Genomic DNA, 17532 nt, shown 5'->3' with positions numbered 1-17532 from the left:
GACTCTTACCTTTTTCAGCTTGCCGCTCTTTGTCCCCACAAAAACCACACTGTAGCCATTGTAGACATAGGAAGCCACAGAGGTCATGCGGTCCCGGCTGGTGGTGTACAGGGTCAGGCCCTCCACTGGAGTGGAGCCTCCAAGAGGCTGGTTGATGTCCAATCCACAGAAGTTATCATCAATGGGGACAGGCTAGAGGGAAGGGGAGGAAATTGGGTCAATGGCAGTGGAGGCATGATGGAGCCACTTCTCATACCCTATACCCCCAACCACCAGCTCCAGGACACTAGGGCTCACAGAGGCACAGAGATGGGTTCAGAGGTCTTACTCTTGCTGCAGACAAAACCTCCTCACCAACTGACCCACAATTCCCATACCATTTCTTATGAAACCAGGTAAAGGACTAAGCAGCATCCTTCCACTCATCTGGAGCTACCTGCCTCCACCTTTCTGCCAGGAAAACCAGGGTCAATTTGTAAAGGTAATTGATTGAACCAATTTTCTGGTTATTTTAATATCCCTGTGGACCATGCCATTCTGTGGAGATCTTTCAACTTCAGACAAGGGTTCGGTGGATATTCAGTCGAGAGGCAACATCACAGGATTGCTACCAGCCTGGAGAGAGTTTCTTATTTGCTTCTTGGGCTGCAAGATCTCCCTTTGGGCATAGGGAATTTTAAGCCATTCAACTATTCATTACTATCTAGCATACTAGGAATGGATTAAAAGTGTCATAATAATAATGGACGGTATCTTACACTTTAAAATTTAGAATTACTCTACACGTGCCTCAGTTATTATTATTTGGAATAATACCTGCCCACCCACAACTCTTACAGAATTGTGGAGAAGCAAATGAAAGAAAGCAATAGAGTGAAGCAAAATGAAATAATGAGTGAAAAACAAATGAAATAATAGAGTGAGAGCAAATGAAATAATGTAATAGGGTTTTGTTAGGTTGCACAACTATTTCCACTATTGTAAGCCTTCAACAATGCTTGGGTAAACATAATTATGAGGGAATTCTGGAGGTGATGTCCTTCCCCTTATCAGCCCTTTGAAGAGAGTGGCAGTGTGCCTGTGTAGAGTATGTCAGGGGAGACTGGGCACCTTTGAAAGAAGAGCACCTTGAGCAAGTGAAAAAACCTGCTGCTCAGAAAGTAGGAAGACCTAAATCCCACCCTCTGTTCTATTGCTAACTAGTTGGGTAAACTCGGACCAATAGAGTACTCTTTGGGAGCTGTCAAAGAAAATATTAACTTGATGATTTCAAATATCTCATTAGGTTAAAAAATAGACAGAGACTATGTGCTTCCTGAGGCAGGGACTACTTAGGAGTCTACAATGCCCACACAGTGCCCAGCATGGAGCCGCGCCAGGAAGGGTGCTCAGAGATGCCCCAGTTGATTGCATAACATGGAATCCTGGGGCAAAGGTGGCAGAAGCTGGGCTGGAGAGATCCCCGAGTCCTGGGGCAGCTGTTCCTTCTGGGTCTGGAAAGGCATCCCGGAGGAGGAAGGAAATAGCTATCATGGGAAGTGTGGAAAGCATCAGAGAGAAGCCTGCTCTGTTCCCTTCAATCTCTTCTCCTTATCCTCCCAGGGAAGAGCAGGCTGACACGTCATCACACATTGACAGGCCCATTTCTTTGGAATAATTGGTTTATAAAATATGGCATGTGATTTTTTTTATCTTAAAACCAGGGACTTCCCTTTCAGTCCCTTCTCAGTCCTAAAGGGAATGGAGATTCATTTCTTGTGATCCCTTAGTTTTTCTTAGGGAGCTGCTGTTCATCCTACTGATGGGAATGATGGTGCTGTGTGTGTGTGTATGTGCACGCACAAGGAAACCAATTTTTAGGTTAAGGATGACCTTTGAACTCTGGATAATAAAGAGCTCCACAGAGCAGAATGAATGAGCTTCTCAGCAAGGGAGTGAAGCAGTAGTCTGCTAGACCCAGTTCATGGGGGAGGCCTGTGTACGTCTCTGTAGCTGATGACGTACTGGTGCTTGAAATCAGCTATGGTGGGAGCATTTGTATCATGGGAATTGGTAAATGCTAAAAACTGGGGCTTTTCCTTCCTTTCCTTGCCTGCATACAACCAGTTACCTAATAGTTACCAGCACATCACTGGAGGCAATGATAAAGATTTCTGGCTCCTCAGAAAAACAGGTCAGCGTAATCAGCTATGATGCTTTTCTTTTCCTGAGACAGGGTCTCACTCTGTTGCCCAGAGTAGAGTGCCATGGCATCTGCTTAGCTCACAACAACTCAAATTCCTGGGCTCAAGTGATCCTCCTGCCTCAGCCTCTTGAGTAGCTGAGACTATAGGCACACACCACAATGACTAATTTTTTCCATTTGTAGTAGAGACCGGGTTTTGCTCTTGCTTAGGCTGGGTCTTGAATTCCTAAGCTCAAGGGCTTTTCCTGCCTCAGCCTTCCAAACCAGTAGGATTACAGGTGCGAGCCATCAGGCTAGCTGATCAACTACTATTAATACTTCCTACAGTTTGTAATTCTCTTCCTCAACTTCACACATAGGCAGCAGCTGCCTAGGTAAGACTTGGGTGATCCAGATTTTAGTCCTGTCCCTACCACTATCCAGCTGTGTGACCTTGATACGCCACATGCCCACCATGAATCTCAACGTTTGAACTAGGTAATTGTCAAGCATCCTTTCAGCTCTCTTTCCCACTTTCTGTGGTACTTTACCAGGCCTTAGAGTCTAGGCACAGCTGCAGCTCAAGACGGTTTTTGAGAAATGATGACAGGAGCAAAAGCCTCATTGGTCCTTGTGCATTTGGCTAGATTCCACCTGACTTTAGTAGCATTACCAAAAGTACAGAGAAAATGGTTTGTTCTGAGCCCTTGGGATTGGCTGGCATTTCTTTTTTCTCCTTAATTTCTTTTTCAATATATTGTCAGATATTCCCAAACACCTGATGCCCCTTTACTTTTGCTCAAATGGTGAAAGCTTGGTCTATGGCCTTCCTTAGAGGCAGAATGGCTAAACACACAGAGCTTGGTCTCAAAAGTGATAAGAGCAAACTGAATTAATTAAAATTCCTGCTTTATCATTCATAGCTGTGTTGATTTAAGCAATAGTCTTCGTCTTAAAGACTTAAGATTTAAGCTTAGTCTTTGTGAGACTTTGTTTTTCCATCTGTAAAATGAGAATGACAATCCATGCCTTATCAGGTCATTGGGAGGAGCCAATGAGATAATACTTAAATTGCCAAGCATAGCTTTTAGTACAAAGAGTGGGAGTTCCTTTGCCATCCCTTCTCTGGGATCAGAGCTCAAATCCGTGATCTGAGGTTTCCACATTATTCCAGATCATGTTAAAATCAAGCTCAGAGACCTGTTTCTCTGGGTCCCCAGGTGTGGGATCCTGTGGACTACAGGGACTATGAAAAAGTCCTTCCTCTTACAGTCCCCTGCACCAGCAAAGCATTGTGCTTAACGGGGGTGGGTGGGTGGGGGAGTGGAGGGGCTTTTACTCTGAGGCCTGAGTCCCACCTCCTGTCACCTCTCTCCTAGTGCTTTTGCTGTCCTTTGGTCACTAGCCCAGGCTTGTCTCTCTGCACCAGCCCTGGAGCAGAGCAGGGTGTCATCTTCCTCTTTCCTCTGGCTCAGCCACAGGCAGGAATCAGCAGTTTCCTCCTGACAAGGCCACCTCTGGATTATGGGAATCAGGCGGGACTCTGCAGGGGCTTAACCCTTACATTTCCTCTACACTTCTCCCCGTTGGTTAGGTCCATTCATCACAGAATTTTAGTACTGAGAAGAAATTTGGGAATTATCTAGTTCCATGTTCTCTCATGTTATGTAAGTAAGATAACTAAGAAAATGGCATTCCTATGACTGTGATTAATGTTCTTAAACATTGTTGCCTAGTCATTGAATGTTTATTTTATTTCAAGTATTAGACTAAGCATTTTTCTTAAATTTTCTATTTGATTCGTATAATAACCATGAAAAGAGGGTAATATTATCTCTATTTTAAAGATGAAAAAAATTATAGCTCAGATTGGGTACCTAACTTTCTCAAAGTCACACAAGAAGTAAGTGGTAGATCTGATTTTCAGTTTCCATCTGTTGAAATTCAAAGCCTATTGTCTTAACTATCATCCTACATACACCCAGGGACAGAAGCACAGCCTTGACTTCTTACTTCAGGAAGTGATTTTTGGTTCCAGTGGCAGATGCCCTCAATTTAGGATACTCAAAAAGCAGCCATGTGGGTCCTTTGGTCTCAGATATTTCCCCAGGCTGAAGATCCAGAGCCCACAGCACTGTGTACAGAAACCTATTTGAGCACTTGCCACACTCCCCAACATTTAACTAAAAATTGTAAACCTAACATTTCCTGGCATGGAGCTAATCTCACCATATGTTATCTGATCATCCCACAAGGTAAGCATTATGACTCCCATTTCACAGATGAGAGTGCTGAGGTGTTACATTGCTTTTGAAGCCAGGAAGTAGCAGAGTTTTGAGCCCTGGCTTGTCTTAGAAGCTCAAACTCATACCCACTACATTATGTTGCCACTGCATTACGATTCTCTCTCTCTCTCATTTTCCTGCTCTCCCCCAGTAGATTATGAGATCTGTGGAAGTAGTGACCATGCCTCTCTATGTTTGCATCACCAGTGCCTAGAACAGTGTCAGGCACTCCAAAGACCTTCAATACTCATTTGCTAAATGGAGGAATGGGTGAATGGATGGATGATGGACAGAAAAGGGAGTGATGAATGGATAGACAGACAGATAATGGCTAGAAAAGAGATAGCAAGAAGGATTAAGGGAGGAGGGAGGAATGGAGGGAAGAGATGGGTGGATGGATGGATGGTGGGATGGGTGATGAATGGATAAATGGATGAAGCATCAGTGGGTGAAGGGGGATAGGGAAGAAGAATAAATGTATAGATAGAAAGACGATGGGAGGGAAGGAGGAGAGATGGATTGAAAGAGGGATGGGTGAGGGGACAGACGGAAGAGTGAGTGGATTGTGGCAAACGCTCCAATGGCAGCACCCTGATGCTCCGATTTTGTCTCTGCTGTCCTCAGGTCTGCATTCTGCCCTCCCTTTCCCCTCTTCTTTTGCTTTTGCCCACAGTCTTGACTCTCCTCCAGTTTTCAATCTATCAGTCAAGCTCAACTCCTTTCCCTCTCCTCTGACTTAGCTATCCTACGCCTATCTGACCCCTCACTGGGATCAGGGTGGCTTACACCTCTGCACATACCTCTGGGTGACCCCTTATCTTACTGGTCTTTCTCTGACATGCTCTGACCTGGCTGCAGTGGCCACCTTGCTTTTCCTTGGTCACTCTAGGCATGCCCAGAATTCTTTGTACCTGTTGTCTCTCTGGAATGCCTTCCCCAGGTAACTGTGCAGCTTCCCCTCTTCCCTTCCTGTCTTTGCTTGAACCCCACTTTCTCAGTGAGCTAAACATCACAGGTGTCCCCTCCCTGCTATATTTTTCTTCCAGCAATTATCACTATCTGACAGGCTACAGGTTTGATGTGTTCATTTGTCTCACCTCCCTAGTACGTAAGCTCCACCAAGGCAGGGAGCTTGGTACCATTGCACGGTTCACCACTAAAGCCTGCAGCACCCACAGTAGCCCCTGGGGTGATGCAGGCACTGAGTGCATAGATTTGGAATGATCTAATGAAGCAACAACAAACATGTCCTAGGCATCTGGTGTAGGTAAGACCCAGTGTTATTGGTCACCACCTGGTAACATGAGCCTGACAACCTCTCATTTCAGGCCCTGGTGGTCTGGGAGCAGGCACAAACAGGAAAGTTGGAACCCACATCTGGAATCAGGAGCCGAGGTGCTGCCTCCTTACCGCCTTGGTGCACTGGACGTCCTTTCCCAGCAGCCAGTTGAGCTCCAGGTTGCCCTCGCCCTGGTAGCAGGACTGCAGGCGCTCCTTGATCTGCAGGTTGACGGCCCGGATGGGGAAGGCACACAGGGCAGAGTCGTCTGGCGGGTGGTGGTACTGCTTCTGCCCTTTGGAGAAGATGGCGAAGAGCACGTCGTCCTGGCTGCTGATGTTGAAGGCCTGGGCCAGGGAGTCCCCGGGCTTGGCCAGGTAGGCAGCCTGCAGGAGGCGGTACTCCACCCCCGCCCGGGTGCAGCCGAAGGGCAGGGACACGTACGAGTGGAACTTGGGGTCATCCTTGCAGAGACGCACGATGCGTGAGGTGTAGAAGAGGTCTCCGGCCGAGTTGATGGCTACGCCCTCAGGGGTCTCGGGCTGGACAGTGAGGAAGTAGACGAAGCCCCCGCTGGCGAAGCCGTAGATGTAGAAGATGTCAAAATGCGAGACCAGGGCCAGTGTGTCTGAGGGGATCTTGATGAGCGAGGAGACGAAGTCGCTGTGGAGCTCGTAGTCGAGCATGGCTGAGGACTCGGGGTCTCGGGGCAGCTTCCGGCTGGACAGGGTCGGGAAGTAGTCCTGCTTCCCGTCCACTGCGGTGCCGATGAAGAGCTTGCCGTCCTCGCCCTCGGAGCGCACGATCACCCCGTACATGGTGCCCGTCTTGTTGACGCTGGACAGGTAGTGCTCCTTCTTGTGGGACGGCTCCACCAGGATGAAGAGGTCGTCCAGCCGCAGCAGCTTGCACACGCCCTGGTAGAGGCTCCCGCAGGCCAGCAGGCGGTTCTCCGAGTAGTCGATGATCAGCAGCTTGTTGACATTGTTGGTCAGGGTGAGCACCTCGCTGCAGGGCTGCACGATGAGCGGCGGGTAACAAGACTTGTTGTCCTCTTCCGGCCCCGTCTTATGAGCCACCTGGATGGTCAGGTTGCCCGTCAGCTTGTAGACCCGGTTGATGGCCCCCACGTACACGGCCCCCGTCGCTCGGTGGACGGTCAAGTGGTTGAAGGTCCAGTCACGGTTCTCGGAGTGGAAAGTGCTAAACTGAGGCATGCCGGCCGCCCAGGGGGCCAGCAGCACCCAGACCACCGAGAGCAGGACCACAGACCAGCTGTCAGCCTCCAGGGCCCGGGGCCAGGGACTCCTGTGTTCCATCCTGAGAGCGGTGGGGAAGAGAAGATGGCGCCCCTGTGTGTTCATGTACTCCACCTTCCCGGCTTGGCCCTCACAGGCATGGCTCTGGAAAACACAAAGCAGAGTGGTCAGACTGAAAATAAATTCCAGGAGGCACGAACAGGAATGCTTGACCCAGGGTCCAAAGCCTGCCTCGGTTCTGTGTCTTCCTTCTGTGGTTCAGTTTTTCTATTTTTAACATACATTCTCCCTCTTAGGGCTGTTCAGGGAATCCTGTTATCTATTTTGGTCTCCAGCCTTTACGCTGTAAAATACTTTTTTTTCCTTTATAAAGCATCTCTATTTCTGTCCTCTTAAGACATCATTTTTATCTCTCAGAAGGTTAAAAGACTGTTTAAGTCCACCCAGCCAGTCAATCCGACGGCAGCACTAAAGCCAGGCTTCTTCACCCAGCCGGCTTCTCTACCTGAGACCAGGAAAAATCTCACCTGTTTTTTGAAAGCTTGTTAGGAAGACCTCCCCCGGGATCTCTAGGTCAACTACTCCCAGAGTCTGATATTGCAATAAAATTCTTAATTTCAGACTTCCATGGCCTCAGACTGCTAAGCCTCTTTGCTGTCTGTGCTGTGTTGACCACTGGGAGGAGAGGAGCTAGTCGCCCTGAGTGAGAGCACCCCTCCCTGCCTCTGCCCCTACTCCCCCAGAAGGAAGAACCCCTCACCTCAGCTGCTTGGACTTGATAGAAAAGAGAACTATGCTGTGGTCAACATTTCAGGGATTCCCATGTGTGTCATTTGCAAAGTTGAAGAGCCCCCAGGGAACAGGCAAATGATCCCCCATCCCTTTGACAGGCAATGCACACCACACCCTACCCCTAACCTAGGTGGGGTCCCGGAAAACTGCTTCAACTTCTGCATCTCTGTAGGCAGAGTGCAAGGGGAGCCAGTCTCCTTGCCAATGGGGACTGCTAACTGAGTCCTGCTTCAGCCACCTTTGGTGGCTGTTCTGGTTTGGGGAAATGTAGGTAGCAGGAAAGGGCAACAAGGTGAGGGGTACCCCCATTTCAGCCCCTGCTGGGGCCTCCTAACCGTTTCAGCATGCATGAAATCAGCTCAAAGCCCACTCGCCAGCCCTGATGCCTTTATTCTTTGCCCTTCCTCTGGGCTCCCAGGCCCTAAAGCTCTTCCATTGCTAGGGGCCCAGCTCTCACTCTTCTGTATTCCAAGGAAGCTGCCCAGAGGGCAAGGTGGGGTCCTGGGGGGAGCCTGTAGAGATTCCTGGGCAAGGAGGGGAGGTCAGAGAGCAAGCCCGCCCTATTATTGTCATGGTGCTGTCCTGACTTACGGAGGGGGACAGCAGGATTCAGAAAAGCAGCAATCTGTCCAGCAGAGAGATCATTTTTCCAGCTGGACAGACCATCCAGCAACCTTCTTGGACAAGTCCAGATAGAACTCTGGGCACACGAGGCATCAGGAATAGAAACACCCCAGCAGAGAATGGAGAATTTGCTCCAAGGAAGCTTAGGAGAAGCTTGTCTATCCCTTACAATTCCCCAAGCTGAATGGGCTATGTTATAATTAGAATAGACACCACTTTGAGAATCCCCTAATTTTTTCCTTATATATTTAGACTCTCCTTCTTTCTCTTCAAATCTGCATACTGGGCCTAGCAGCAACCATGGTGCCAGGGCAGGTCCTGCCTGACTCCCCTTTTCCAATCAGACTTGACCAGGGTGTTCTGGGGTGACTCATGAGGCCTCAGGCTTCCTTAGAAAGAGGAAAGCAACAGCAGCATGAGGCTCAGGCTGACCTCAGCTACTCTGACACAGCCCTTCCGGCCCCAAGTGCCCACCGGCAAAGCCTCCCAATAGACACAGTTTTCAGTTTGAAAACCAGAGGTTATTTTTAGCTATGTCCTGAGGCCGGTAGCAGGACGTGAATTCCTGAAGAGGGGCTGTGGAGCTGGGGAAAGGAAATAACAGAATCCTCCAATTCTCCAGCTGGATAGGGAACTGCAAAAGGCCATTCTTTGCATGCTCCTCTCGCTGGGTAGCAAAGCTCCCAGGGCCACAAGTGGAGAGCAGCATATCCCAGGAGGAGTTCCAAGGAGGAGAACTATCACCACACTGTGTTTGGGGTTTGCATTTTAGAAAGTACTCTCAGAGCCACATGGCACTGAGTTTGTGGGCATTACACTTTATCTTTTCAACAACATACATGCATGTATGTGTTTGGCCAGTGGGTGGGGGAAGGGAGTCCTGATAGCAGAAATAATATCAAAGGACATGGTGTGAGGTGAAGATCAACCATCTCATCTCTCTGCTCAGTATCCCTCCAAGACACAATTAGAATAGTAAGTGGCTTTTGTCATGAAGCAGAATTTAGGGACAAATTAGGAATCTTGGGCAAGTTTCATCTCCCATTCTAGTAGAATGTGGCTAACTACAGTACATACCTATCAGCTCATCACAAGAGGAGATGAAACAGTGCAGGAAACCTCTCAGAGGGGCTGCAGGCAAACAGTGAGTGCTTGACTTTGTTAGGTATTATCATCCAAGACTCCCTAGTAGGCTTCAAAAAGCCCACCAGAGCTCCTCATTTCTCTTTTTATTTATATTCCTCCTTTCCATGCATTGAACATTGTGAGTGAACCTTGGATCCTCAGCCCTCCCTAACCCAGTGACTGAGTTCAGTGTCAGAAGCATGTGCTAGATCTAAGGTGATCTCTGTCATACTACTGCAGAAGTTCCAACATAGCCTCTCCCCAGACTGCAGAAAAGCCTGTGGCAATAGAGGATCCTGAAAGCCAAACTGATAATGAAAAAATTGGCTTAACGGCTAGAAGACATGGGATCATGGGGCAGGAGGAAGGGTGGGGGACTCAGAGCCCCACGTTCAAATTCTGCTTGTGTCGTTCATGAATTGTGGTGCAGCTGTAGATTGTTCTAGCATCTCCCTGGGTCTACTTCTTGATCTTAGATTTCTGGGCTGCAAAACATCTCCATGCCTGCCAGGAGATTGTCCCACTCCCAGCGCCTCCCTCAAGAACCAGTGATGCTCTTAGAAGCCTGGTGCTCAGTCTCCTACAGGACTCATTAAAACTTTAGGCCAAAGGCACAGTAACGAGCAAGAAGAAGCGAAAGGAAAATTAGGCCAAGGAAACAGATACAAGAAAGCACTGATGAAGAAGAATCAGCAGAAAAATCCTGGCAGCATGAAATACCAGTCCAGAGCAACCCATTCAAGGGACCATGAGGTAGCTACAGCAGAGGATTCCACCTATAAAGAAATATTTCTTCATCTTAAAACAGAAGATTTTTTAAATTAAGAAATCTGCAAAAATTTCTTCTTTCAGAGGATACCTTGATATATGGCTCCTTCAATTTCTAGAGTCTGTGATTCCAATAGCAGCCGAGAGCCTTCTCTCCAACCTGGTGTGGCTGATTAGGCCAGGAGTTCTCAACTACAGCTGGGGTGTTTTTCTCTCACCCTCAATCAGCATCTGCTTAGGACAGGCTGCTCCTGGTACTCAGCCAAATGGATTCATCTCTCAGTGCTCAGAAACCGCCCACCGGGAACAGCTGTCACTGGACACTGGAGTTAAGAGGAGGCCTGGTCTCCTGAAGTATGGGGTAGAGGGGAGGTTTGCATTCCACCTTGGGAGTAGGGCCTTCATAAAGACAACTGACTTTAATGCCAAGATTGATGTTACTAAGCAGCTGTTCCAAAGCAGGGCCCATTAAGTAAAAGGATCAGACCCATCCACATTCAGAGTAAGAGAGAAGGGAACCCACTTTTGTGCCTCTGACAGGCAGTGTGGTACAATGGTTAAACACATACGCTCTGGACTTAGGTGCTTGGATACAGAGCCTATAGCTGTGCACAGTCATCAAGATACTTTGCCATTCTGTGATGCTATCTCACTGGCTATGTAAAGTGGGTTTAGTAGTAGCATCTACCATAATATAGGATTATTATGATGAAATCAGTTAATACATGTAAAGCTCTTAGAATAGTTCCTGGCCCATTTTAAATGTCCAAGATACATTAGCCTTTATTATGAGCAATTTATTTCTCCCCATTTCCAGCTCCTCCCCTCCATCTACCCCATGATCTGTCTTGGAATGACCTTCCCACCCTTAATTTGGCAGCAGCCAGTGAACACATGCCTATGACTTTGCATACCTCACTCCAGTGTTCTACCAGTGTCCACTTCAGAAGTTTTCTCTTAATGATGCTTCCTTCTTTCTGTTGCATCTTTCTGCTTAGTTTATAAAGTCTCTTGCCACATGCATCCTCAAGAGACAAAACTTGCCCAGTCTGCTCACCTACCAGTTTCCTTCTCCCCAACCCCAACTCTCAAACCAGGGAGTCTTGCTCTGGAACCCTCACCTTAACAGCACAGCCTCCTAGGACATCTTACCACTGAGCATTCCTGATGCCAAGGATAGGCCATGCTTACCCCCATGGGAAGCAAGTGCCACTAAATATTTTATTGGGAGGACCTGATGACACCATCTCCCCGATCAAGACTCAGGAGGCAGGTGTTGGTGATAGCCAGTGAAGACATTTGATACTTTCTCAATCAGCTGCTACAGTGTCAGTGGCAAGCCAGGGAGGAAATGACAATCAGGCATTTCCAGTTCAGCTCAGAGAAGGATTCTCCCCCTTCCTGCTGTCCCCTTCTGTTGCCCTTTTCAGGACATCTGGGTGCATATGCCCATATGCTTTCACATGGCCTCTCTTATTGCAAAAAGAGCTGGTGGGAAGAGAAGTTGGATTCAGGATACAATTTTACCAAATTAAATCAAAGTTCCTGTTAGTAGCTCTCACCCGCTGGGACCCATCCGTAGCTCCACCATCACCACCATCTCTGCTCCAGTGATCATTACCACCAACACCATCATACTTTCAGCACCTTCATTACCAACACCATCCTGCTGCTGATAGTTTTCATAAGAGCACCAGTAAATATTGCCATTACTACTACTTCACTGCCAGCTGCTCACACAGCCAGGACCCTGAGGAGCCAGAAGATGAGGGAGAAAGGTAGGTACCAAACAAGAGCAGTGAAGTCTGAGAAGGAGAAGGAGGTAGCAGGTGCTCTCGGGATTCACCTCACCTCCTCCCTCTCCCATGCAGAAGGGAGGCCCTCCTCTCCCCCAGCTCTCCCTTCTTTTTTTTTTTTTTTTTTGAGACACAGTCTCACTATGTCAGCCTCAGTAGATTGCCATGGTGTCATAGCTCACAACAACCTCAAACTCTGAGGCTTAAGTGAGTCTCTTGCCACAGCCTCCCAAGTAGCTGGGACTACAGGACCCTACCACAATGTTGTTGCAGTTGTCATTGTTGTTTAGCAGGCCCAGGCCAGGCTTGAACCCACCACCTTTGGTGTATGTGGCTCGGTGCCATAACCACTGTGCTACCAGCGCTGAGCCGCAGCTCTCCCTTCTGATGGGTATGCCATTAAAGCTGCATTTCACGGCAAATGATGAAAGAGATTATAAGATTACACCAACCCGCTACTTTTTCTTAAGATAAAGAAACCAAAGTCCACAGAAAGGAAATAAATTATCCAAGGTGACTCAAAATGAATCAGGCCAGAGTGTGCCACTTCCTTCCTCATAGTGGGAAGGGTTCTGGGAGGTGTTTATGTTCTCCCTGAAGGCTGTACTGCTTGGGGAAAAGAAGAGATCTTTGATGATGGCCCTATGATGGGCAGAAATGCATGTGGTACTGGGCCTGTGCAGGGAAGCGATTGAATCTCAGAGGAGATTCCAGCAGGCTCAGATTAAGGGACAGAAGGCATGAAAGAGACATGACGGAATGGCTCCCTTCTGCGTCAGGGAGGATGCCCTACTCTGACCTTCCCCAGGCCCAGGCAGGCCCAGGCAGGCCCAGACAAATGTCACACAATGTAGGAATGTCACCCACACTGTGACTTGGGGGCTACAGGGTCCTGTGCCACAATCCCACAGACAGGTCAGATCTAGTCTAAGCACAGAAAGCTCTTTTTTTCCCAAAGAGAACTACAACAGACAGAACTGAATTTAGCTGTTCAGGGCAACATCCTATCCAGAGAGGATCCCTGGAGTATCCCCCCAAGGAGATTCTGGAATTTTCTGACATTGAATTTTCCTGACAGCTGTCTAGGAATAAGTTTAGTCAGAGACGGGGGATTGGTCTCAATGATCTCAGAGGGCTGCCTTCAGTTTTAGATTTCTGTAAGGATAAAACATCTCAAGGAGGCCCCAGCTTGTCCCCTGTGGGTGGAATGGCACTGAAGGAGCTGTCTGGATGTCCCTTGCTCAGTTATACGTGCAAACATTCCAAGTCATTCTGTCAAACAGGGACCTCAGAGGTAGTCCAGGCACGTTGGGTAACACAAGGTGAGTGAGAGGGCGAACGTAAAGGCCCTGGGTAATGCCAACAGCTGAAAGGCCTCAATTAGAGTGAAAGGAGTTATCTGGTATTTAAATAATTATTAGATTGAAGGAATAATCATGGGTTTGAGCTGATTTTTTCCCCCACTGTCACCCTGATGGCGTCTATAATATTATTATTCAAATGCCCATGATTCTCATTGAGAAGAGACCAAGAGAAAGAAGGGAGAGTGGGGGTGGGGGGAGCAGGGAGGGGGTGGGGAGAGAGACTCATTTAATCTCCATGTGACAGGGCTGCAGGAGGTACGATTAGTCTTTTTCTTATTTCAGCTGTCACTCATGCACAGACACCGAAGATTGTTATTAGCGTATTTTATGCACACGATTTAAAGAGAAAAGGGGGAAGGGTGTGGGGAGAGGGGGAATTTTCTATGGAAAATAACGGGACCAGAGGAACAATTTAGATGTCACTTCTATACCAGCTGCGTTTGCTTCATTAATCGAATGTCATTTTTTTCCCTAGACTCTGTGCCGTTATGTGAAACTAAGTGGCTATATCTTGTCCCAGAAAGCGGGAGAAGGAAGGTGAGAGGAGAGAAAAAGAGGAAAACGGCTCCTTGCCTATGCACACCCCTGGCAGCCCTCTCTGCAAAAGTGATACTACGGCCTCTCCAGGATGCCTCAAAACATCTCTGGTGACAGTTTCTACCCAGTCACCTGCTGACATTATGAGAAGGTAGACCCCCTACTTGTCTTCACAGATACGATTCCTTTCACAGGTGGGATAACCTACTTTCAATCTCCAATAAGAGTAAGAGATAGAAATGGGGGGCAGGTGGGAAGATGCCACATTGCGGGTGAGGCAGTGAGGGGCTGTGAGATGGCAGCGGGCAGCCGGCAGCCGTGGGTCACACTCTGCTCCCGCAAAGGCCCTTGGATTCCACATTCCTGCATAGCCGCCAGGGACTCCCATCTCTCTGATGGTAGACAGATGCAGGGGACAGGGGCTGTGGGCTGAAGTGTGTGCCTTCAGAATTTCTGTGCTGAATCCCAGCCCCCAGTCGCTAGGGAAGTGGCTGTACTTGGACATGGGGCCTTTACCAAGGTAGTCAAGATGAGGTTACCAGGGTGGGCTCCAATCCAATAGGACTGGGTCCTAAGAAGAGGGAGAAACGTTCACCCAGACAGAGGCAGCTGAAGAAGGAAGAGGAAGTGAAGGCACGGGGAGAAGACAGCCACCGACAAGCCAAGGAGAGAGGCCTGGAACAGGTCTTCCCCTCACAGCCCTCAGCAGGAGCCAACCGCAGACGCCTTGACCTCCCACTTCCCAGCCTTCAGGTCTGTGAGACAACAAATGTCTGCTGTGGCAGTCACTCAGTCCACGCTGCTGTCACACACACCCCGCCCCACCTAGCAGACTAATGTGGCAGGGAGGAAAAGGTACTCTCACTTTTTGGAATTGTTCTTTTAAAGAAAAGGGGTGTGTGCACAGACCTGCACACACAAGTTTGCAAGGAGCGGGGCAAGAAACTCAGAGATGCAGGGCTCTGAACTCTTCTGTGGGGTCTGACAGCAGTGAATGCTGCTGCTTTCACCCAGCAGAACATAATGGCACAGTGGCCCAGAGAGCTCACTTGTTCTGCCGTTTACAGCTCTGGGACAAGAATGAGGATTTACTGATTTCTGTTTTCACTGCAGAGTGGGTCCTATCTTTTTGGTCATCCCCTGCATTCTTACTCTGCCCCTACCCAGAGAGTGAATTTGTCACTTGCCAGACCTCAGGGACAGCTCTCCCCCACTGCCATCCCAGCCCCTCCTCCAGCCTCCGGCCCTGTCCTGGGACTGCTTTTCAAGCCAGGGAGCATTTTCTGTTGTTTTGTTCCCAGGTCTCCCAGTGGGCTCCGATAGAGCCCTGGAAACCACACCAGCTCTCCCAGGGCCTTAGCAAAACATTCGGTGTTTGTCCTCTGCAAGGCACAGGCTATAAAAGTTTGGAGTTGTATCCCTGAATTATGAAGGGTTTCAAGAAATGCACTCACTTGAGGGGTGGGGGGTGGGGAGTGGCTCTGTTCCTTTCTGGGGCACTGCCTGGGATGGCTTTGCAAAGTCAAAACAAGATTCATTACCCCTGGGCCGGGAGCAGGGAGATACACGCCTGACCCTGCAGGCCTGCCCCATATGTCATGGACCTGTCAGAAATCTCCCAGAATTCCCTTTATTATCTAAAGGTCGCCACCCGGGCAGAGCTGAGAGAGCTTCATGGTATAAACCAAACTATAAGAGCAATCAATTTCAAGCGGCTGCCTTCCCTGCCACCCCATCCTTTGCTCCCCCTTCCTTAGGCTCTGTCCTCTTCAACCCCCATTGGGGGAGGATCAGGAAGGCGCCCTGCCTGGCCATGGCCACCTCTCCTCTGGTCAGAAGGAATTCCTGTGCATTAGCAGGCTGGGAGAAGCAGGCCTGCGAGTGTGCCTGCCCTCTGTGCTAAGGCAGTCCAAGAAAGGTCACCCCACTTCTCCCCTGACTCTGAGCCGGACCCAGTTTAAACCATCTTCCTAACAGAGTTGCTTTTCTGGCAGGTATTACAGGATTAAAGGACAGGAAGAGGAATTCCTTCAAAGCGAAAAAAAGGAATAAAAGTGGGGATGTGCCTTTGCTAAGTCAAAATTCATGTTAGAAGACCTCACACCTTAAGGGCCATGAGTAACCTACTACTAGTTTGTTCTCTGTAGTAGTTTTCTATGACAAAAACCATTTGTTTTCTATGACAAAACCAATAAACAGTAGCGACTCTTACTAGTCTTTATTAACACCTGCTGTGTGGTGTATTGTCCTATATGTTCTGTATGTGATATTGATAATACTGTGATTATCTTGCAATGTGGACACGTATTAACCCCATCTAACAGACGATGAAATAATCTCAGGAAGCCTCAGTAACTTGACTAGTAACATCCAGCTAGGAAGCAGAGATTTCTGAGATCTGTGCTTTCCCCCAAAGCAAAGACTTAGTAAGTACTTTATCTTAAAGACCAAAACTTCAGGCTTCATAGTCTGTTTCCTTCTACTCTAACTGGTGTTTCCTTTTGGTAATGGGCAGTGTTGGAGCAGTGGTGCTGGCAGGAGGTGTTGTTGTCAGGTACCAGGTAGGATCCCTGGGTGTTTTGTGGTGAGAGGTTTGCTAGCTGGTAGCCACCTTTTCAAGAAATTCCAAAAGATCTTTCCAAGGAGCATGGGCCTTTCTATTCTGTCTTCTCATTCCATCCTGACTGTACAAGGAACAGCCAGAGGCACTTAGAGGTTAAAATAGAAAAGGAGAACAGGGTTAAAAAGTACCCAACTAAATGGTTAACAAATTACAGTTACTCCACATCATGGCATGTTATGCTGCCATTAAACATAATGTTTTCAAAGAATAATGACACTGCTCCGGTTCACACTAATGGCAGGAAAAAGGAAGGAGGGGGCAAAGAAAAACTAAAACAAAGCATTCATCTCAACTCTCAGTCCATGGGTTGACCCTAAAACCTATACTTGCTCTCCCCTGAAGCTGTCCACATCCTTCACCTCTTGAAGAAAAATTTTAATGGCTCCCAGGAGACCCCAGGTGATGGCACTTCCTGCTTTCTTTTGCAGACCTTCCTTCCTTTCTGCCTTCAGAAGCTTCACAGAGACAGCCACTGAAGCATTCTAGGGACAGGGAGCACTTGGGATCCCTGACGCTTTAACCCCATGTCAGGGAAAGTGGCCATCAGTGCCGGATGAAGGGGCATTTTTAATGCTGTTCATTTCCAGAAGCTAGAGCTGTCTAAGGTTCAAAGGGCTGGTGCTGACTCCCCGAAAATGGTGTGAGACAGGCACATCGTCACCATCCAGGTCTTCCTCTGAGACAGACCCTGCTGAAGGTCACTGGCAGCTATGACCCGGCCCTGGACTTCCTTCATGGTTAGCCTTGTGCTGCCTCTTTTCATTATCCAGGTTTGCCTGGCACATGGCCAGAGTGCGATGTTCACCTATGCAAACATCTTCTGTGGCTCCTGTCGTTGCCCAGATTCACTCAGGACTGCTAGGCATCCAAGTTCAAGTCCTTTCCAAGCTGGGTCTTTGGTCTTTCTCCAGACTCA

The 17532-nt window shown here is 48.4% G+C and overlaps 1 protein-coding gene across 1 annotated transcript in view; it reads right to left on the bottom strand.

Moving 5' to 3' along the window:
- Positions 1–17532, bottom strand: part of PLXNA2 (plexin A2) — a 217915-nt gene that overhangs the window by 184848 nt on the left and 15535 nt on the right. The window contains exons 2-3 of the mRNA XM_053605381.1: positions 5860–7131; positions 10–192 (exon numbers count right to left, since the gene is read on the bottom strand). Of these exons, the coding sequence (XP_053461356.1) occupies positions 10–192; positions 5860–7092 (1416 nt within the window). The 5' untranslated portion in view covers positions 7093–7131. The remainder of the gene's footprint in view (positions 1–9; positions 193–5859; positions 7132–17532) is intronic.

The sequence above is a fragment of the Nycticebus coucang genome, chromosome 10, assembly GCF_027406575.1.
Source record: "Nycticebus coucang isolate mNycCou1 chromosome 10, mNycCou1.pri, whole genome shotgun sequence".
Taxonomy (NCBI): Eukaryota; Metazoa; Chordata; class Mammalia; order Primates; family Lorisidae; genus Nycticebus; species Nycticebus coucang.
This window is presented reverse-complemented; position numbering and strand designations above follow the sequence as displayed.